The following is a 24,280-nucleotide window of genomic DNA, read 5'->3' on the forward strand; positions in this document are numbered from 1 at the left end:
GTGCATAATGAAGATCTGTAAAGTCAGCGTCTACGTCACGCTGTGGGAAGATTAGCATAATGGCGCCCAAATGTTCACACAAATAAAGATGGTGTAACTTTGATTCTCGCTGTAGTGTTGCCACTGCTGCCATGTTGTGGAGACGTGTTTCATTCTGAAAACCAAACTACTTTGTTAGACCTTCCAAAAGAGGACACAACTAAAATGAATGGTTAGGTTTTATTTACAACACTGTTCCAGAACAAGTTCAACCCATATATTCAGATGTGTGCAGCGGGGACTGTTTCCTGTGAGAGTGACCTACACCTGTGTCTGCTTCTATAAAGTGGGGCAGTTCCAACTTCACAAGCATAGGCGCGGAGGTGGGGGTCTGTTTTATTACATATTGTTTTATAATATATACAATGCTGAGGATAATTGCCACTGTTTGCAATAAGTAATTAGCAGAATATCATATTTTAACATAGTAACCTATAAACAGAATCTAGCTATTTGCACTTACTGTAAATATATCACAAATAAATGCTATTATAACTTAATGTAAATAATATCTATCACTAAGAAAATATGCTATTTTCACTTATTGTAAATAGGCTCTCTCACAATTCCTGAAATTATAAATCAGCTAGTCTTGACTTAAAAAATGCTATCCTTGCTTAGCATCCTGAGCAATAAGAGCAATACGGAATCAGTGTTTTTTTTTTTTTTTCTTAATATCACAGCTTTTATTATGGTTATTATTGTTCACTATTGTTTACCCATGTATTTCTCTGTAAAAACCTCATCAAATGTTTGTTTTAAATTGCTTAATATTTCATTCATACATTAAGTGTGTACTACAAGCAGTGCTTATAAGCAGTGCTGGAATGTCCTCTAGTGTCAAAACCAGGAACTGACAGTTTCAAAAACGAAAAAGATTTAAAAAGTTTTGATGCAGAGTTGAAATCACATTCCAGAATGTACAGACACACCAGTGATAAACCAGAATAAACCAGTGGAAGTTACTTCAGATATTACTCATAACACTTTTGTACAAAAAATAAAAAATGTATAAAAACATACAGAAATATAAAAATTATGTAAAAACAAATATATACAATCAGAGGATAAGACTTTACAAGATCACTGTACAAAAAAAAAAAAAAACAATGAAAACTTGGCAGTGAGCTAAGCTGATCACAGCAGCACTTAATATCTCACCAATGTTATGTTCACAAAGACAAAGTTATGGTTACACTGGTACACTGAGATATGATATGATACACGGTACATTAATACAAAAGACTGATATTTTGTTGTTGTTGTAAACAATATCAATAAACACTTACAGCATCAGTTTTTCTCCATCAAATGAGACAAATCTGACACGTGAAGGCATGTATAGGTCTTACAGTGTAGTGACAATGCAGCGAATTCAATATGAAATTGTAAAAAACAAAAAAAAAACAAAAAAAAAATTGGCACAGCGTTAAAAGGCACACAGTACAGTATTTGGAAGACATTTTTGTCATTGTAAACTTAATGTTCTTATTTAGTTTGTTCGTTTACTGTAGTACTGTCTGTTTACTGTAGTTACTGTACTGTTTTCATCTCTTCAAGTTAAACTCAAGCAAGGCTCAACGCCAATTTAGATCCCTGATTCTCTCAGACAGTGCGCGAATGTTGAAGTGAGCTCTATTTCACGTGTTCTTGCTCTTGAACAGATAAAATGACAAAATAAGTCTTGGCAAGTATCCCCAGAAAAAGTCGATTATGTCTGAAAGGAGAGTAAACAACTGACATATCTCGACTGAAGTCAGGTAATAAATAAAAACAAATAAACCAAATTATCACCGTTGGCACACATAAATACAATAGAAAAAAAATACAAATGATACCAGTGCTTTAAGTTCTTCAATCAGGTCTGACAACGACTTTCTATTGGTCTTTTGTTGTTTTAATTGCATTAAAGACACAGGTCTCTGTTTTGGCACACAAAGCAGACGTACGTCAGCAAAATGTCTGATTAGACTGTGGTGGATTATAACACCATAACAGAAAGCTTCAACAGGACTGAATGAAAAATGTGCTGGTTATTTTAAATCGAATGATCAGAAGAAGCCTACAGACCAGTGGGGTAGCGCAAAATAGGTTTTAAACCAAGAAATTTTGCACAACAGTTACGCCGAAGAACATCTTAACCTTAGTCAATTATACAAAGTGAAAGTCTTAACGCTGCATTAATGACGCATATTCTCCCAAATACAACATGAGAGTAATCTACTTCAACATATGCTGATAACGGCACATCAGTTATTCCATTAATATGTCTCTTGTGGCCCATACATACTGAAAAAAAAGAATGGTGTTAAACAGGTTGTTTTTGAAAGTCAATGCTAGAAATAAAGCTGCTCTTGATTTTCATTGAGGTCAGCAGTGTTAATTATTTTAATTATACACCTATTAATTAATTGTATAAATTAACAGACCTGTTCTAAAAAAAAAATTCAATGAGTAGTAAACTTTCATTATCATCAGCGTGTCAGTTATGCGGTCATGTGCTATGAAATTATTGCGGGGCAAATTAATTGTAATTTAATAATAAACGTTACCTAATAATAATGGCCTACATTAACTAAAAATGCCAAATCCTCTTAATATTTCCAAAATGTGATGCTTTTGACAATATCTCTGGCTATAGTCGATACATTATACAATGCATTTCAGCACGGGGAGGTTCTCTTTCTACATAGAGAAAAAGTATGTAGAACTCGAATTTTAATTTTCTATTTTGAATTCAAGTTTAACTTTATATAGAATTTGTGTTGAGATAAAGTTTAACCTGGAATTAGTAGTGACTCCTAAAATCTTAGTATAGGAACACTTTCTCTGAGCAACGAGAGATTGTCTTACGCTCATTAAATCCTTTCTGCACTTTCCATTTCAGTGAAAGTATCAAAATAATGTTAGGTTTCACTGGCAGCCTCGGACTCGATCTCAATCTGATTCGGAGAAGAATCACTGGTAGTGTTCGTCACTTGAGCAACAGTGTGAATACAGGATCTCTCACCAGCATCATTCATCAGTGAAGTCTCACTCGGATTAGGTGACAAGTCACCATCAACATTCACCTGTAAGAAACCAGATTCACAGAAGGTCAAAGAAATGAAGTGGACTAATGACACACAAAGAATACTAGACTAGAAACTGTAATTCTGTCTTTCATTTCATGTTTGCAGAATGCATGGTTTTCTTATTTCTTATTATTATAGAAAGGTGGAATGTCTAACAAATTACACTCTACACTCAAAAGTATTGGCACTTACAAAATAATGTGCACTTACTTGCACAAATTCATTTCTAATAATACTATCATCATTAATAAACAATTGTGATTAAATAATAAAACAAAAGGCATCCATACAATTGTTTATTTACAAATAAGTCTTGATGAGTCAGTTATTAAATGGTGTTTCAGTCAGTGTAATGACTTCGGAGTCAAACCACATACACATATGAACACGTTGCCAATTTGCAGATCTGAATCAGATGTTTTGGTAGGCAAACACATTCAGTGCTCATAGTATCTCACCTGATATCTGTCCTGCATCCTGGTGTCTGTTTAAAACAACAATAAACAATTAAACACACATTACTTTGTTAACAAAATTTCCAGCTTGTTACTTGAGTTTTTTTGTGTAATCAGAGCTGGGAAGTAACTGATTACATTTAATCTGTATTACGAAATCAGATTCCAAAACCCAAGTACTCTTAATTGGAGTACATCACATTTTATAATGCTCATAATGAGATGTGTATTAATGTTTGTTCATGTAATGCAGGGATTCCCAAAACACTTAAAATGATGAAGTTAATATTTCAAAAGACTGAACACATTCACAGGTTTACAGTTCTTGTATGTTGGTTAATGGTGACACTGACATGCAGGTAAACAAATGAAATATTTATATTTTTAGTGACCAAGTGTTGTAATAATTTATTTGACATTTTTATGATTTAATTATTTGCTTTTTAAACATAATGTACATTTATTGTCTTTCTCTTTGCATTTACGTAGCAATATGGTATGTTTAATGGTAAACTTAGTTAAATAAAAAGCAGTCAGAAGTCATTTCCTAAAATGTTTAACCTAGATTACCTTGCTAACTATAGTTTATCATCACATAATATGTAATCAGTAATGGATTACAATTTTTAAGTAATCTACTCAGCTCTGTGCGCAATATAGCGATGGCTGGATTGTAATTCATAAAAGGGGTGGACCCTTCAGTAAAACGGAACTTTCTGGTGATTTATGACAAACAGCAGAAATTATAACAAATGAAACTTATTTCAAATAAAACAACTATCTGATGGCATTAGTTATTATATATATATATATATATATATTTTTTTTTTTTTTTTTTTTTACCTGATTTGGTATCGCCAATCCTAAACCTGGTTTTTATTTTGTCAGCTGTCTTGCTGGGGTGATGTGCAGTAAATAGTTGTATGCACCTTTCAGAAGGTTAACCAAACACCTTTAAAAAGAAAAGAGGATGCTCAAATGTGCATGCAGCAGAAGAAGCAATCAGGGCCGAGTTTCCCAAAAGCTTTGCAACCCTAAGAAGTTCGTAAAAACGATCGTACGACTGATCTTACGACTGGTCTGTTTCTCAAAAGCATCGTAACTTAGGTAGCACTTGAAAATCATTGTAGATCTACGAGTTCTCTGGAGTAATCGTTAAACCCTAAGTGCATTGTAAGAAGACAGATTTGTGTGATCACCTGCAGGACAATCACCAGATTACACCTTCAACTTGATTCAAGTACAATGTGATTATAACATAAGGATTTGATTGTAGAGATGTTTCGATACCCTTTTTCTCTTCCCGATACCGATTCAGGGTAGGGTTGCACGATGTGTCGTTTAAGCATCGATATCGCGTTGTACGTATCCACGATAGTCACATCGCAGGATGTGCGATGTAGGCTGTCTTAGTTGATCCGTTATTCATTAACTGTACGGGCCAGCTGCTCCCCGGCCCTTGACGAATGTGATTCGCGGATTAATTGCACAGCTAAACCATCATAGAGTGAAAGTTTATAATTGACAGGACTGAAAACCACATGCAAGTTGAACAGGGCAGAGAGAGAAGGGAGCGCGCGAGAGAGACAGAGGCCGGTGACACACTAACTGCGTGGTGTGAGTGTCGCGTGTCTGAAACGTCCCAGAAGCGTGGTAGCTGCATCGCATTTTCTGTGTCTTTACACACCAGAACCGTGCCTGACGCGGCGCTGGTGCGCTGCTGCTAGAGAGAGAGAGAGAGCGCGCGAGAGAGATTACATTAGAAGTACCATCAATGTTTATAGAAATTTACATGGATTTAGAGCTGAAACAACGAATCGATTTAATCGATTAAAATCGATTATTAAAATAGTTGTCAACTAATTTAGTAATCGATTCGTCGCTAAATAAATTTTATTTGCCATAAGCGGCTCATTTCGTGCATATTTCAAATCTGCGGTGATCAAAGTGTGGCAGTAATGAGCCACCGGAGGTTTTACTCAGCCAGTACAGCAGGTGAAGTAGAGAATAGCCAATAGCTGGCCTCGTTTTATGTCACGTGCTTCCCGAACAGCGTCTCTGCAGCATTCAGCGGGAAGTGGGAGTACTTTACTTTGAGCCTTCAAAATGAAGAGTAACCTGTAAACTCTGCACTACTGAACTGTTTAAGGGGCCGTTCACATATCGTGTCTTTTGCGTGCTCAAGTTCGTTATTTCCTATGTAGGCGCGCAGTATGCACTCTCATAATGGAAGCGACGCGGTCGCGACACGTACGCGGTGCGATGCGCCCGTTTTTCCAGGCGCGTCCACACCGCATCCATTTATCCTTTGCTGAAATTTCCGGGTCTTCATGGAGAGGGCACGTCATGGAGAGAGCACGTCATGGTTGCTTAGCAAAGGCAGACGCCTCAGGGGCGCTTCTGCCCGAGCGCTTTGGAAAGAAGGAGAAAGCGGCGCGACTAGCGTTTTCCACGCGTTTTTAGGTGCGATATGTGAACGGCCCCTAAGAATTTTATTTGTGCAGATTCTCCAGTACAAGGTTGTTTGCAAATGTTTAGTCGTAAAAGCTGATAACATTGCTTTTTAACAGTTAACATTTAAAGCTTTACAAACATTTTATGTGATCAGTTTGTCGTTTACCAGTTCATAATTCAGACTTGCAGCCTAATTATGACTGAATGAGAGAGGTAAATGTTTGAGTATATTTAAAATTTACTTCTTTTCTAAGTATTCACTGCTCTTTTTCACACAGCAGGTTTTTTGTGTGTGTCCCATTTGTTTTTTTTCTGGACAACCTTCTGATGGATTTTACTTTAAATTGTGAGTTCCATTCAGGTTTCATGACATTGGCACTTTTTTTTCGAAGGATTGTTTACAATTTCACAGCATAAGCTATAAAGCTTTTTCCAAGTAAATAATAAAATACAATGCACTGCAATTTTATTCTGTTTTATCCTTATACTTCTCAAAGATTCCTTAAGCTTTGTTTGGGATGTTAAACTACTTTAGGAGCTCTAAGGACTGCCATGGTGAAAACAATATTTGAAATCTCCTTGTGAATTTTGCTAGAGTATGGGTCAGTGTTTTGATTGCAGAAGAGTTCGACAAAGGATTACTAACATAATAAAACAACTCCAGGTATATTTTTGATGAGGATATGACAATGCAAAATGGTTAAAATCTCTTAAAAATCTATGCTGAATGATAAAGATCCTTTATTAATAATTTACTTGGGGAAAAAATTGAAAAAACTAAAATATAAGTACATAAACCGATTAATCGATTAATCGTAAAAATAATCGACAGATTAATCGATTATCAAAATAATCGTTAGTTGCAGCCCTACATGGATTTATTGTGCATGCATTTTTTTTTTCTTTTTGTTCTTATGAATATATATGTATTTTTGTTTTGTTTGTTTCTATTCTGATATGTACAATGCTTTGGCAATATGTACCTTTGTATGTCATGCCAATAAAGCAATATGAATTGAATCGAGAGAGAGAGAATTTAAGTGTGCTCACCCCATTTTTGTTTGTAAGAAAAAATATCGCAATATATATCGCAGAAAAATAAAATATCGCAATGTAATTTTTTCCCAATATCGTGCAGCCCTAGCTCAGGGTATCGGCCGATACAGAGTACTGAACCGATACCTGGGTGTGTATCTGTATATACAGCTGTATATACTACTAGCCCGGTGTAAATTGCTAGAATTATTTTATGGTGTGCTTCAGACAGATCCCTCAATAAAACATGAACAAATACATGGTGAACTACTGTATTCATTACAGTATTTTTATTATCTGACATGAATTTGAAAGTATTATTTATTTTCTTAAGCGAAAAAGAACGTCAAATGCAGCCAAAAATCTAACACCGCAAACTATAAAAGGTATTTTAGTTTAACAATATAACTGTATAAAAAACTGCAACAAATAAGTCTAGGAATATAAAAAATGATATATTAATCAGATAATCTCTTTACAACAAAACAAGTAAAAAACAAGCAACCGTCTAGGCATAATTATTATTATTAATAGAGACGTATTATTTACTACTACATAGAGACATAGCTTAATCTACTGTAGGCTACAACAGTAGCGTAATCTATTGTCAATTTACTCATGTTAAACCAAACATTTATTTTAATGGGCTGCCATGAAGATCTTTGAGTGTCTTTGTTTATGATATGAGTTTTCTCAAATGAAACGGTAAATTCTCATGAAGTGACGGTTTATGCGTTCGTGTCCTCATATAGTAACACACGGCAGAGACTACAAAACAGCGAGCTCTCGCGCATCTGTGCCCGTCACCCACAGAGATGTAGAATTTGCAGAAGTAATATTTAAATAGTATTTTGCAGTTTAATATTCACAGTTATTCAGCTACTGTCTCGAGCCCTGCGCTTTGACTAACAGGGAAGCGACTGAACGCAGCTGCGGGTACCGAATATACTCGGGAGTCGGTAACTACCGGTACTACAGAGACATACTGCTAACCACTGATCTATAATATAGAAGCGACTTCACTGTTTGTTGGCAGTTTAGAACGCGATGAGTGATCCAGTCATATATAGATCAGTGCTGCTAACGCGTCTTCATTTCTTCTTCGCTGCTCTAAACACAACTTCCTGTGTATTCATTTCATGTTGCATTCTGAGCAGCGAAGAACCGTGCAGCGGTTAGGCAAAGCTAGCAGTCATAACTAGGTCTTGTTTAAGAAAATGGTATCGGATCGGTATATGGGTTCATGTACTCGCGATGCCGATGCCAGAATTTGTTGTGGTCTCGGAGATATTTCCGATACTTGTATCGGAATCGGAACAACTCGTTTGACTCGTTTTAAACAATCGTCAATAAACAATCGTGTACTACAATTAAGAGTCATTCTATGAGATGACATTTCAGCACTTGACAAATGGACAGCGAATCCTAAGTAGCTCTTAAAGCACAGCTATGTGTGATTGCTTTAGGTGCATTGTTGGGAGACACACGTGAAACAATAACGAACGATCGTAAAATTACTCGTAGAAAACGTTCTTAAGCACGAAGATAAATTTTTATCGGGAAACCCGGCCCTGGTCTGTTCTAGGGTGTCATGCACATTCAAGCTTAGCATATTTAATGTACAATTTTGTAACTAAGCACTCAAAAGTCATTTATTTAATGTTTACTTTTATCTGCCATCAGACTATCTGAGACGTTGTCATAACGCATTGCTACGGGTTGCCAATCTTAGTTCTGCCTTTTTTTCTTTTTGTTGAAATTATTCTGTTTACTGTACATACAAAATTGTTAAGTCTTAAGACATATAGTGTGCATGTGTGGCTCTTGCTTTGCTGGTCCTCTCGTTCTCCCTCACAGGGTTGGATCCTACCAGTGATCTCCAGATCTTATTGGTGCTAATGGGACCAGGGAGCAGCAAAAAAAAAAAATCTGCTGTGCCCGAGGAGGGAGCTCTGCTCAACTTGTGATTTCCTGTTGTTCCATTGTAACTGTGCTGTTGTGTGTTTGCTACAGGATGTTGATGCTCTTAGCTTGCCTGTTGATCTGCCTATTGTGTGCAGTGTGGATTTTCAGGTGCTAAATTGTGCGCTCATTTTCCATTTTGTATAGTATTGTAAATACTCTTTTCTACACTTGGAAGCTGTAGGGGGGGGGAGAGTGCCATTTTCTTTTGTAAATATTGTTTTCTCCCGTTTTTCATTAGATAGGGAGTTAGGGTTTTACTCTGTGGTTCTATAAATAAATGTATAAAGGAGCTTTGATTGCTGATTTCAGTTTATGTTGCGGCCTTAACCTAGACAGGGTCATCTCAAAAACAAAAGACATTTATATCAGTAGTCCCTTATTCATTATTGTGCATCATTATGATAGATACTTGCATTTGCCCTGTATACACTGGATTGATTAAGCATCAGACCAGATCAGATCAGATATTAAAACAGACTCAAACTGGGGTGCAAAATACTTCATTAGTATATCCCTAGTATTAACGTAAACAAATTGCTGAATAGTTTTTTTGAACCAGATTATGGAAACGTATTGTTTGAAAGAACCATTTAGGAGAAAATAATGAGACTTCCCATCACTAATGTAATACTCACCTTTCCTTCTTACTTGATGACGGTAACAAATCACAGATAAAGTCACCAGCAGCAGCAGGACACTAACAGCAGCAGCAGCACATATTCCTGCTACAGCAGCTGATGACAAACTTGAATCTGGAACTGTAAATACAGACAGTCATTATAACTAGAGAGCAACTTACACTCGATTTACACTTATCTGCTTTGGTCTTCAGATTTTATAATACTGATTAATACTTATAAATTGCATTATCACTGTGAGCTGTCAGAAAAATGAAAATAAAAATACTAAGTTTGCAAAGAGGCTGAAAATCCCTGGTAAATTTAGGAAACATTCACAAAACATTCTGAATTGTTTGGAAAGTTTCTGGAAAGTTTCCAAAAATCAATGGGGTACATTTATGTTTAAATTGCTCAGGGGACTACATAAAATGATACTCACCAATGACAGAAACACTGAAGCTCCTCATGATGCTGAATCTGCTGCTGCTGATCTGTAGTTTATAAAGTCCAGAGTCTGTGGTTCTGATGTTTGTGATGGTCAGAGATCCAGTCTGATGATCCAGCTTCAGTCTGTCTCTGAATCTCTCAGTGCCATTATAACACTGAACATCTGTGCAGGTATAACTGTGATCTCCACTGATTGCAGCGATGAGAATGTCTTTAAAATACCACACCTTTAAATCATTTGGGTTTTTAACTGCATCAGAATCTAAAGTGACAGATTCTCCCTCCTTCACTGACTTTCTCTGCATTTGCTCTCGTTCATTAGCAGGAATATCTGGAACACAAACCAACAAGCGGAGTGGAAGATATTTATGTTCAAACACACATAAAAAACATGAAAGAATTGTGGATATGAAAGTGATTTAATCATGCTTTCAAAAAGACAAAAACATCTATCTGTTTTATAAACATTTAAGAAACTTATTTTACATGAAATCATCATTGTGATCATTTTAATGGTTAGTTTTATTTTCCATCTATGATCACATTCTATTATCGCTTTGGTTCTATTATGATTTAGTTTTAAATCAAACTGAACCGTTTAAAGATTTAATTTGACTATTACACTTAACAGTAATTAGTTCTTAAAGAGATGAACTATATACTGCATCAAATTCAAATTAGAAAAAAAAATCATGAATGACAATGCAAAAAAAAATAAAACCCATTGATTCTGTGACTTAAATTTACTAAATGACTTACCATGAACTGTAACATTAAAGGTCCTTTCACTGCTTTTTCTGATGCTGATGATCTTTAATTCATAAAGTCCAGAGTCTGTGTTTGTGATGTTTGTGATGGTCAGAGATCCAGTCTGATTGTCCAGCTTCAGTCTGTCTCTGAATCTCTCGTTACCTTTATTACACTGAACATCTGTACAGATCTTATGGAAATCTCCAGTGATTAGAGCGATGCGAATGCCACTGAAATACCATTTTATATCATCTTGTTGGTTTGTTTCAAAACTAGTGTTTAGAGTGATTGAATCTTCCTCCATCACTGACACTGATGATACATCTGTTTCAACAGCTGACACACCTGAAGAAGAAATTAACAGAGAATAATAAGCCATAATAAGATGCAAAAATACAACATTTAAATAATAATTTTACAGATAATAAAGATTGCGAGTACAAAAATATGTCTGTATTCTAGTGTTGTCAAAGGTAATGACTTTTAGAGGTTTATCTTTGTGAGGTTTGGTTAGCAGTGACTGAAACACAGTTTTACACATCTGTCAGTCTGTATGGAGAGGATTGTGTGACTCCAGTAGCTTTAAACACATTTGCTGCTTATCAGTGGCTTTTGTTTACAGCTGGCATTACTATATAGTTCATTTGTTTGAACTTGTACTTGTTTCACATGCAGTTTGCTGACAACTCTGGAATTTCAGTCAAATATATGCTTATTCCACTGCTTATAAAACATACAATATGTTTCAAATAATTGTTCACATCTAGACTATAAATACACTACTTTAGCAACAAGACAAAGGGATTAAGTTGTTTTGAGAACAGCACTGACAGCAGCAATGGTTGTCCCCTGACTCCTTTTAAGTTTATGATCCACCCAACTCCGATTCACAGGTATCAAAATTATTTACCAGTAGTAAATACGACTTGAGAGGCGTTCACGTCTAATTGCGGATTAGGAAACTTGTATTTTCTATAATTCTGATAGCATGTTAAGGCAGCGTTAAGCGATGATCATTGTAGCCAATCACAGACATGATGCGTTGTGTGTGTAATCACAATGGCCAATCAGAGCGGTTTAAGAATCATGTTGTGTTCCAGACAACCCGTAGTCTCAGCCTTAAATGTCACGTCCACGGACCATTGGCTAAGCATCTTATGCATATGGGACAAAAAAGTGGAAACACTTCAGGAATGTCGAAGTCGTCATCGGATTGGTTGAACTCTGTGGAGTTAAAGATACCGTTCACGAAAGAAGAAAGCCGTTGTGTTTACAACTGTGACGACGAGCACTTATCAGGATCAACTAAACGCTGGATTTTCAAAAGTATGTTATATATTTAAAGTTTCCGGCACATAATCTTTACAATACATCTAAGAGTTTTAGACACCGGTCTGTGGCGACATTTTCACGCCGCGAAACATGATGATGAATGAAACAATCTGTGATTGGTGTTGGACATGTCGGTCGAATGGCCTCATGGGTGGGCCTTGGCAAATGAAAGCTGCCATGGATTCCAGACCTTCAGTCTGACAGTTTGGCAACGCAAAACTACGCAACCCGTAACCAGTGTTTTTCCAACCTTCTTTGCGTGAAAGTGCACTGAAACATCAGTCAAACCCGTGAATTTCCACCCGTGAACACTTCTTCTTTCTGTTCAATGGCCGTTCACAACTTCACTCAAACCCATTCCCAGAAGGTACACGACACTCACTGGCTTGTTCTTTTTATTGTTTAAAAGTGTGTTCATATTTACTACATTTAAAAACCACATGTTCTACTGTTTCAAAAACATTACATTCATCATACATACCATTTCCATGCTTCCCCATTAATACAAGTGATGAATTTAATCCTGTGTGACCCATCCTTGAATCTAGAAATCATTACTTCTTCCTTACTGTGTCTTCCATAAAACAGCTTTTACCCCCTACTGATTTTACAATATTTTAATATCGCCTGCCTGTGTTGCTACTTTCCCATCTTTGTTGCCATATTCTTAGTACTTCCCTATCAATTACTGATTTAATCTAATTTCTTCCCAAACACCCGTAAACTTGTACTTGATCGATGTACTCCCATGCTGTGTTCGCTTTAAAAGGTTTTGTTCACCACCCAAAAAATTTTGATCATTTACTCAAACTTGAATGACAAACTTTCTTTTGTGGAACATAAAATAAGGTATTTTGAAGATTTGGTTACCATCGACTTCCATTGCATGAATGAAAGAAAAAAAAACAGATGTTTCTCAAATTATCTTCTTTTATGTTGAATAGTTTATGTAAAGCCATTGTATATATGTGTGTGTGTGTGTTTTCATTAGTATGGATAAACAAAAGAGCTTTCCTTGACCCCTGTATAAATTAGTTTTCTTTCCAGTATGCTCTGTACATGGTCCTTGAGATGCCTTTTGATTTCACAACTGTAAGTTGTTGTTTAAAAAGATAATTGAGACTTAATTCAGTTTGATGATATATTAATATTTGCTTTTCCTTATTTGTCAGTTTGATTTTTTGTCTAATACTAAAATGGTGATGCCTCATTCTCTTGGACAATTTTGCACTTGAAAGGTACATCCAGACTACAAATTACCATAATTATATATATATATATATATATATATATATATATATATATTTTTTTTTTTTTTTTTTTTTCAAAGGAAACATGTCCTCACTGTGTGCAAATGCCAGAAGTGCAGGAGACTGACATCTGAAACAGGGTATGTTTTTATATCTCAAATAAGGGCACTTGGGGAAAACAACAAAAACAACAACAACAAAAAAACAATCAAACCTTGATAATGCCTGCTACATCCTGATTAAAGCTCATACTTTTTTAGTATTACATGATACTGAATGCACAGTATTATTAAAGGGATTCCCAAGATGCAAAACTTGTTTGTCCACACAATTTAGGAGCCAAAGATAAGAAAAAACCTCCACACTGCAGTTGGATGGCTGCAGGAAAACCTCTGGGCTTCAGAGGTTTAGTGAGAGAGCGGAAGTTCCTCCAAATGAATGACGAAGACCAGAAGGCCTAAATGGCTGATGACCAGCAACTGGCCGAAGAACCTTTTGTTTTCCAACTCCAGTATAATAAAGGATAATATGGAGTTTTCTTGAGGAGTGCATGGACAAAAGAGGCCTCAAAATAAATTGTGTTTCTCGAGTTTTTATTTATTTATTTTTATAAATTTTGATAATTATTGCTAAATATGTCCCTGCTTTGTTTTAATCATATTAGTTTTTTTTTTATCAAATATTCAAATCATCAAGCTTTCTTTTGACTAATGTTTCATCTATCATCCAATTAAATCTTCAGAATAAAATACTGACTTTACATCAACGTAGATTACCACTTTAAAATTATATTTTTTTTCTTTCTCTCCTTGTTCTAGTTTTACTTTTATTTTTCATTGTGTTATTGCCGTTTTCAGATATTCTGTTGCAAAGCACATTGGTCAACTCTGGTTGTAGTAAATAGCGCAATATAAATACAATTGCCATAGTCATCCAAAACACTACGTGGCGCTATGACTAGTAAGATAACTTTTGCCCTGCCCACTTCCGGGCTTGAAGCCCGGGAAAATAACAAAGAGAAATCAGACAGTTTGGCGCCAATGGCGCGTGATGTCTTTGGTTTGGCGTGACTTGTCTGGAATGCTACAAAGTCGCGAGTCGTGGTTTCAGGTTAAAAAAAAAAAACTAACTTACCAGACACTTCGGTAACGCACTTTTGACAACCGTACTGTAATGTAACAAATGCAAACAAAGAGCAGAGCAGAACAGAACATCCACACATCGGATTAATCACATCTGATCTCATCCTGACTCATATTAGCTGCTTCCTCTAAACATTTATTCATTTCTCTTATTCAAGGCTATTATTCAACACTGATCAGTGTACATAATTTAAGATTAGTGGACACATGGGAATTTGAATTACAGGTTCAGCCACCTTATCTCGTAATTTACCGTTCATCATTATTTGTAATGGTTGACAAAAAAATATACTATGTCTTACCATGTATGAACAAGAACAAAGACGTCCAAATAAATCGAGTCTTCATAAGAAAATATGGCAGCAGATTCCGATTCATTTTCCCTTTCTTTTTATAATTTAATTTATTTTAGCTCTGACTGTCTAATAACCTGATACCACGCGGCATGGTTGCCTCTTCTGTATTTTAGGCGGGTTTTCCTCCCTACACAGACTAAATACTATACCGATGTTATGACGTCACCTTGTAGGACAACCCAGGAAGTTAGCGGCGCATGGGTTCCCTCGATCCAGAGCAGGGGTAGGCAAGTTCGGTCCTAGAGAGCCGCAGACCTGCAGAGTTCAGCTTCAACCCTAATCAAACACACCTGAACAAGCTCATCAATCCATTCAGGATTACTAAAATACAGGCTGGTGAGTTTTTTTTTTTTTTTTTTTTCAGAGTTAGAGCTGAACTGTGCATTTTCCCCGTAGACTTTTGGAAAATCGCAAAAAAAGATTGTTGTTCAACAAAGAGTTATGACCCTGACACGTTTTGTCTATCTAGATAATCTTTACAAGTTAATCCAAAATGTGTAGATTTTGAAGGCTAAATAAAGCCGTTAGATATAAAATGCTAACGGTAGACTACAGCAGCACACCATGCTCGCAGATCAACGTCATCATCAGGCTTCCTCAAACTTTATTTGAAAAACACGCTTGCTCATTGTGATCTGCGCTGTGTATGAACACTTATCCAGTTTTCATGAGAAATATTACCCATTCGGTATTATTATTATTTTTTTTTTATGCGTGCCTCTCTGAGAATTTTTTTAATCTTTTGTTAATGTTTTATTTATTAGTTTATTATTTTGTTAGTTTATATAAACCTTAATATTATTTTTTTGTGATTAAGATTATTATGCCTGATCATTGTGCCCCAAATAAATTTTAAAGATGATTTTTCACTGTATTATGTTTGATTGTATGTTTGCATACCATTTGCTAATTTGCCAGTAAAAAAACGAGAAAAAAAACACACTTTTACCATCTCAGAAGCACTAACGTTAGCTATGGCCGTATTTTATGTCCTTTTTCTAGATCGAGGAGAGAACCACTATGAATCTGGACATGTAGAACTGTGCAGCTTAGATGCTGGTTTACTTACTCGGGAAGTAAAACTAGGGAGGGATAGGGGAGTTATAATAGTGTTCTATGTATTTAAGATAACTATACAAACAATCTCTAAACAAGCGTAACACAGTTCAATTCCAAACATTTAATATACTAGTTGTATACAATTATATATGTTAAATTTAAAAAGAATTGTCCAATATCATCAACAAATTCTTATCATAATATATTATAATTAAACCATATATACTCGTTTTGTTCAGATTTACTATATATTTTTACCTGGTTATCCAAAAGCCCAAATGTGAGAGCCAGTGTAGTAAATTTTGTCTCACATTCACTGACTGGAGTGTAGTTACAATAGTATACAAGTAGTATACAATAGTTTAACATTACATTTTTGGTATTTGTCAGACAGGCGACTTACAGTGCATTCAGACAATATATATCAGCGTGTTCTCTGGGAATTGAACTCGCAACCTTTTGCACGGTTAACAAAATGCTCTAATCACTGAATCATAAAAACCTTACAGCAAGAGCTGTAGTGAACATCTTTATTTTCATAAAATAAGTAAACTGAAAACAAACTATATACTAATTGCAAAAACTGATAATTCACATGGCAGGTCTCTACAGCGAAAGATGGCATTGTTGCTTCAATGGGTGGTGGAACATGTTTTGGCACATCAGCACTATCCTGTCTCGGGGAGTATGAATGATCTTCCAATATTTGTCCAGTGGAAACATAATTTGTGGATAAAAACAAAACAGGGACATTTTTTTTCTCCTGCAGGAAAATGACAGCTGCAGATGCGAGAATGGACACTGGGCTTCCGGTCAGCTCGTCTAAGGATACATTAAAAATAAGAAATGTTAGTTTTATGGAAGTTACAGCTACAGATTAAAATTACAAAGGGGGGTGGTGAGGGAAACGGAGTGAAATTGAGTTTTTCAGCATTTACATTAATCTTCAATGATCTGTCAACGTTTATATAGCACATTAAATAGTTGACATTTTCTATTAAAATAACAAAGATTAATATCATTGTCACCTAATGTCTTAACTAATGCTGTTTACAAATACAATCATATTATTTAGTGGGTAAAAGCCAAGTTCACAAATATCGGGGCGCAGGACACACCCTTTCTATAATTATATCCAAACAATTTACAATAAGTCAATAAACCAGGTATTATTTTGAATATTTTAATTAAACATTTCTCAACGTAATGTTAGCCTTTAATAAAACTGCAGTGGATCTAATCTATTAAACAGTGGCAAAGTAAACAAGCTTTTAGATATTTTAAGAGAAGGACAAAGGTATTTTAGCTGTTGATTTGGTTATGAAAAACATTTATTCTTGCTAGCCTTTTTAACTCCATCTGACCGTCAGTGCCATTAGCGTGTTAACCAATACGCACCATTCAAGTTTCATCATTTAGACCTGATTTATTATAGGTTGTTCATGGTGTTTAAATCTCTGTTTGTCATTTGTTCATATAGGAATTTACTTTAATACGGTAATGTATTTAATTATTTACTTACAACCGAAATCTTATAACGTGCTTGCTTGTGTTTATCAGTAGGCCTATCCCTAAACACAATTACAAGTAAACCCTTGTGTATCTTTCAGCAATTTTTTTTTTTTTTTGAAACATGTATTTTATATTTATACAAGTGCGTAGTAAATATCTTTTATGTAATGCCTTCACATCTGTTAATAAAACTTTTAAATCAGAATCAGTTGAAGTCTTTATTCAGCAAAAGCAATCTACTTTTATCTTTGAAATGAAAATATACAAATTACTCTTTTGATCTAGACATTTGTTATTAAACTACAAAACATTTTATAAGTTTGTAGAAAATAAGCAAAACATTGTTAAATACTGCTAAGTTGTGGATTTCAAAACTTGACCAATACACATTTGAGTCAAAATGATTTTCACCTTTCACCCCATCACTCTCCTTCTTGGTCAAATAGCCCTTGATGATTTCACTGTGATTTCAATTTTCAGAGTAATGAAAATACAGAAAACTCTTTGAATGAGAAGGTGTGTCCAAACTTTTGTTCTGTACTGTATATAATTTTATAATATGTTAGTACGTTAATTAAATATATCTAAAAATGTACATATAAATTTGTATAAATACACGTGTGTGTGTGTGTGTATATATATATATATATATATATATATATATATATATATATATATATATATATATATATATATATACATATATATATGTATATATATATATATATATATATATATATATACATATATATATGTATATATATATATATACACACACACAACGCACGATCTCTTACGATCAAAAGAAGATTAGAAATGATAAAATCTCTCTAGTTCCCATCCTCTCTTCACTTTCCATTTCAGTGAAAGCATCATAATGTTAGATCTCACTGGCAGCCTCAGACTCGATCTCAATCTGATTCGGGGAAGAGTCACTGGTAGTGTTCGTCACTTGAGCACCAGTCTGATTACAGGATCTCTCACCAGCATCATTCATCAGTGGAGTCTCACTCGGATTAGGTGACAAATCAACACCATTCACCTGTAAGAAACCAGATTCACAGAAGGTAAAAGAAATGAACCAGACTAATGACACACACAGAATACTAGACTAGAAACTGTAATTCTGTCTCTCTTAATGAATCTAGCAAATGACACTCATCTGTGCTACAGTAATGCACAGTTCTGGACAAAACTAAATTATGTGCACTTACTTGCACAAATACATTTCTGATAATACTATTATTAAATAAACCATTGTAATTAAATAATAAAACAAAATGCATTCACATCAATGTTTATTTATAAAGTAAAAACGCAAGAATAGCGCTGTCTTGATGAGTCAGTTATTAATAGTGTTTCAGTCAGTGTAATGATTTTTGAGTCCAAACACAAACATGTTGCCAATTTGCAGATCTGAATCAGAATCTTTAGTAGGCGAACACATTCAGTGCTCATAGTATCTCACCTGATCTCTGTGCTGCATCCTGGTGTCTGTTTAAAACAACAATAAACAATTAAACACACATTACTTTAACACATTTCCAGCTTGTTACTTCAGTTTTTTGTGTAATCAGAGCTGGGAAGTAACTGATTAAATTTAATCTGGATTATGAAATCAGATTCCAAAACCCAAGTAATCTTAATTGGAGTACATCACATTTTATAATGCTCATACAATCAGATTATAGTTGGTTTTTATGGAATACATGATTATGTATTATTTACACAAAGGCAGTAAATTATTCAGAATTGATAGATTCTTGCTAGTTCTTTTTACTCTTAAAAATGTTTCTTTCTAAAAATCCTTCTGTGTCATACTGTGTAGCTTTGATTATGTTCACAATATAGAATGGTCATGTTAATAAGTTAGCAAACCATGCTTCTGAATTAGAGGGGGAAAAACACTTCTCATGCAATTGGACCATGTTGGAAACAAATAATTATGCAAGATACTAAACACTGGTGATGTGTAGCTGTGAAACATGACAGTATGTCTTCATCATAGCCAATAACTCTTAAATCTGCAAGTCTGGACAAACATTTTTAATACTTCAATAACTATAGGTGTGTAATATCATTGTTGTAGTCATGTGTATTAATGTTTGTTCATCTAATGCAGGGATTGCCAAACCCCTTAAAATAAAATGTTTACTTGAACTACCCCTGATGAAGTAAATAGAAAAAAAGAAAAAAAAGGTTTACAGTTCTCATGGTGACACTGACATGCAGGTAAACAAATGAAATGTTTATATGTTTAGTGATCAAGTGTTGTAATCATTTATTTTGCATTTTTATGATTTAATTATTAGCTTTTTAATCAACTCACAAAACCACTACAGTTCTAACATTAATCCCAGTTTGAGAAACTTTGGTGTAATGTAATTTGTAATGCATGTTATGATGTATATATATATAAAACTGAATTTATTTTCTTTCTCTTAGCATTTACGTAGCAATATGGTATGTTTAATGGTAAACTTAAAACAAGTGAAATAAAAAGCAATCTAAAGAGTAGTAAGAAGTAACTTCCTAAAATGTTTAACCTAGATAACCTTGCTAACTACAGTTTATCATCACGTAATCTGTAATCAGTAATGGATTACAATTTGTAAGTAATCTACTCAGCTCTGTGTTTAAAAGCGATGGCTGGATTGTAATTCATAAAAGGGGTGGAACTGAACTTTCTGGTGATTTATGACAAACAGCAGAAATTATAACAAATGAAACTTATTGCAAATAAAACAACTATCTGATGGCATTAGTTATTAAGTCAAAATATACTCAAGGATTGGTATCAGTTAATTATTATTATTATTATTATTATTATTATTATTATTATTATTATTATTATTATTACCTGATTTGGTATCGACAATCCTAAACCTGATTTTTATTTTGTCAGCTGTCTTGCTGGGGTGGTGCAGCAGGTAATTGTATGCACCTTTCAGAAGGTTAACCAAACACCTTTAAAAAGAAAAGAGGATGCTCAAATGTGCATGAAGCACAAGAACCAATCTGGTCTGTTCTAGGGTGTCCTGCATATTTGAGCTTAGCACAATTTTGTAACTAAACACTCAAAACGCATTTAATTTTTACATTTTTTGGCATCAGACTATCTGAGACACTGACATAACTATTGCTATTGGTTGTTAAGTTTAGTTTTTCTTTTTTTGTGTGTTTTTGTTGAAATTATTCAGCTTACTGTACATACAAAATACAAGACATTTATATCAGTAGTCCCATATTCATTATTGTGCATCATTATGACAGATGCTTACATTTACCAATGCCTTTATACAATATATAGGCATTGCCCTGTATACAGTACATTGGATTGATTATAATAACTAAAATGTACTTTAAGTGTGCATCTTACACTATGAAAACACAAGCATCAGATCAGGACAGATCAGATATTACATGACCCAAACTGGGATGCGAAACACTTCATTGGTATATCCCTAATATTAATGTTAAGAAATTGCTGAACATTTTTTTGAATCAGGTTATGGAAACGTATTGTCTGAAAGAACCATTTGGGAGAAAAGAATGAGACTTCCCATCACTAATGTAATACTCACCTTTCCTTCTTACTTGACCACGGTAACAAATCACAGATAAAGTCACCAGCAGCAGCAGGACACTAACAGCAGCAACACATATTCCTGCTACAGCAGCTGATGACAAACTTGAATCTGGAACTGTAAATATAGACAGTCATTATTACTAGAGAGCAACTTACAATTGATAAATACATTATTCCAAAATGTTAAAATCAAAATGTTGGTGCGAATAAAACAAATAGGCAAAGTGTTTCATTCATCCAATTAAAAAAAATAGGGTAATGATTTAGATTTTTTTTACTTAAGCCAATGAAAAATAAATAACTATTGACTCAAGTTAAAAAATACAGATGTGAATCATCACCCTACAATTTTTTTAATTGGATGAATGAAACACTTTTTTTCAGTGTGCTACAGCAGGTGATTTTTTAAAGGTAAAATAAAAATAATCATCGTATTCAGAACTGACGATTACTTCTGCCTTTTCCAACGTTTTTGCAAGTTCTACTCCAAAAAATAAAAATCAGTTTTGTCACAGTTTAGTCCGTTTGGTTTCTCATCCAACACGCGAGAAGTTGAGCTGAACATCCCTTCACAGTGCACGGACTGGTACAGTATACGCTCGTGCAGCTTTAGTGCGCAGGAAAGGCTCTTATTTGTGTGCCAGTAAAACAACGGCTGATCGCTTCCTGCTATCTGTGCCTCAGACATGTAACTCTGCACGTCCAGTGATGAACGGCTGCCCGTGTCCTGTGCAGAGATTTCTGAATACTTCCACACAAATGACATGATAGCGAATAATTACAATGAAGTGTGTGAATGCGGTCGCACTTCCGGGAAAATCGGCCGAAAAAAGACCAAAAACTGGTCAACCGTTCCATCCTTATTGGAAACATTCCAGACTTTCTGGAAATTTCCAGCATTCTCAACTTTCACAAAACATTCTGAATTGTTTGGAAAGTTTCTGGAAGGTTTCCAAAAATCACTAGGTAAAGTAAACTGTAAAAAATGTTCAACAATGTTTAAATTGCTCAAGGGAACTATACAAAATGATACTCACCAATGACAGAAACACTGAAGCTCCTCATGATGCTGAATCTGCTGCTGTTGATCTGTAGTTTATAAAGTCCAGAGTCTGTGGTTCTGATGTTTGTGATGGTCAGAGATCCAGTCTGATGATCCAGCTTCAGTCTGTCTCTGAATCTCTCATCACACTGATCATCTCTACAGATCTTACTCTGATCTCCAGTGATTTGAGCGATGAGAGTGTGATTAAAATACCACGTCATCAAATCTTCTGGGTTTTTAACTGCATCAGAATCTAAAGTGACAGATTCTCCCTCCTTCACTGACTTTCTCTGCATTTGCTCTCGTTCATTAGCAGGAATATCTGAAACACAAACCAACAAGCGGAGTGGAAGATATTTATGTTCAAACACACATAAAAAACATGAAAGAATTGTGGATATGAAAGTGATTTAATCATAATTTCAAAAAACAAAAACATGTATCTGTTTTATACACATTTAAGAAACTTATTTTACATGAAATCATCATTGTGATCATTTTAACTGTTAGTTTTATTTTCCATCTATGATCACATTCTCCTATTATCGCTTTGGAAGAATGATTTAGTTTAAAATGAAACTGAACTGTTTAAAGATTTAATTTGACTATTAATCTTAACAGTGATTTGTTTTTAAAAAGATTAACTATATACTGCATCAAATACAAATGAGAAAGAAAAAAAAAACATTGTGGCTTAAATTTATATAAACTGATTTTAAATTTACTAAATTACCATGAACAGTAACATTAAAGGTCTTTTCACTGCTTTTTCTTATGCGGATGATCTGTAGTTTATAAAGTCCAGAGTCTGTGGTTGTGATGTTTGTGATGGTCAGAGATCCAGTCTGATGATCCAGCTTCAGTCTGTCTCTGAATCTCTCAGTTCCTTTATTACACTGAACATCTGTACAGATATGACTGAGATCTCCACTGATTAGAGCAATGTGAAGGTCTTTAAAATACCATCTAATCTCTTCTTGCTGGTTTGTTTCAAAACCAGTTTTTAGAGTGATTGAATCTTCCTCCTTCACGGACACTGATAATATATATGTTTCAACACCAAACACACCTGAAGAAGAAATAAACATAATTATAAGCCATAATAAAATGCAAATAATAATAATAATAATAATAATTAGAATTTTACAGATAATAAACATTGTGAATACAGAAATATGTCTGTATTCTAGTGTTGTCAAAAGTAATGACTTTTCTAGGTTTCTTTAACACTGCGATTCCGGCAAATACACAGGTAAAGTGTTCCTTCAATTTTTCCCTGCTTTCACACACAACACATAAAGATCCCGTAATGACACGTGACACCAGGGGTTGACGTGTAATGTACGAGTCGGAAACATTAGGCACGTAATACTTTCACTGAAGCAAGCAAACGATCTCGGCGTCAGCGCGGAAAAGTGAGGAACTAACTGATCTCTGCTTCATTACAGTTTGCACATATTTTTTCGTTGCGAACGACGATCTTCCTTCAAAATAGCCGGTAAAAGAGTCGTGCGATAACACGCGTCATCACTTCGACACGGCATTAGATCTGGCTTTTGTTCACACAGCGCTCGTCCCGGGATTGAAACAGGATTTCTGCGAGACGTGTGTGTCGCGTTCTTTAATGTCCCGCCCGAAAACAAATATACCTTGTCACCAAACCCTTCATGAAAAAAAAGCTATGGTGTTTACAACTGTGATGACGAGCGCTTATCAGGATCAACTAAACGCTGGATTTTCATAAGTATGTAGTAGTTCATTGCATAGAATCTTTAAAATACATCCGAGAGTTTTACACACCAGTCTGTTATTGTGATGACATTCCCATGCCTCGAAACTGTGTTCGATTGTTTGACATGTCGGTCAAACGACCTCATGGGCAGGCCTTGGCCAATGAAAGCTGCAGCAGACTATGAGGGGCATAACATTTCCGTCACACGCTTGAGGAATTTGGCCAATCACAAAGCACTGAATAGCTGGCCAATCAGCATACAACTCGCTTTTCAATGCGATGAGCTTTTTAAAAAATCTAAGCATTTCAGAAAGACGGGGCATAGAGGAGCAACAATGTACATTATTTGGAAAAATACCTTAAACCGCATAAACACATTGCATTACACCACATACACAAAATAAAGTTATTTTTAGCAATATCA

At 34.9% G+C, this 24,280-nt stretch overlaps 2 protein-coding genes across 2 annotated transcripts; both read right to left on the minus strand.

Moving 5' to 3' along the window:
* Positions 1–224: 224 nt before the first annotated feature.
* LOC113091738 (uncharacterized) lies at positions 225–15,075 on the minus strand. Its single transcript, XM_026257363.1, has 6 exons — positions 14,866–15,075; positions 10,849–11,184; positions 10,082–10,420; positions 9,658–9,780; positions 3,572–3,597; positions 225–3,110 (listed from the first exon to the last, which is right to left on the minus strand). The coding sequence occupies exons 1-6, from the start codon at positions 14,939–14,941 to the stop codon at positions 2,946–2,948; spliced, it is 1,065 nt and encodes a 354-aa protein (XP_026113148.1). The 5' UTR covers positions 14,942–15,075; the 3' UTR covers positions 225–2,945.
* A 3,204-nt stretch (positions 15,076–18,279) lies between these two features.
* LOC113091737 (uncharacterized) lies at positions 18,280–23,284 on the minus strand. Its single transcript, XM_026257362.1, has 6 exons — positions 23,272–23,284; positions 22,858–23,193; positions 22,117–22,446; positions 21,075–21,194; positions 18,959–18,984; positions 18,280–18,532 (listed from the first exon to the last, which is right to left on the minus strand). The coding sequence occupies exons 1-6, from the start codon at positions 23,282–23,284 to the stop codon at positions 18,371–18,373; spliced, it is 987 nt and encodes a 328-aa protein (XP_026113147.1). The 3' UTR covers positions 18,280–18,370.
* Positions 23,285–24,280: the final 996 nt, after the last annotated feature.

Source organism: Carassius auratus, unplaced genomic scaffold (genome assembly GCF_003368295.1).
Source record: "Carassius auratus strain Wakin unplaced genomic scaffold, ASM336829v1 scaf_tig00214279, whole genome shotgun sequence".
NCBI classification, from domain to species: domain Eukaryota; kingdom Metazoa; phylum Chordata; class Actinopteri; order Cypriniformes; family Cyprinidae; genus Carassius; species Carassius auratus.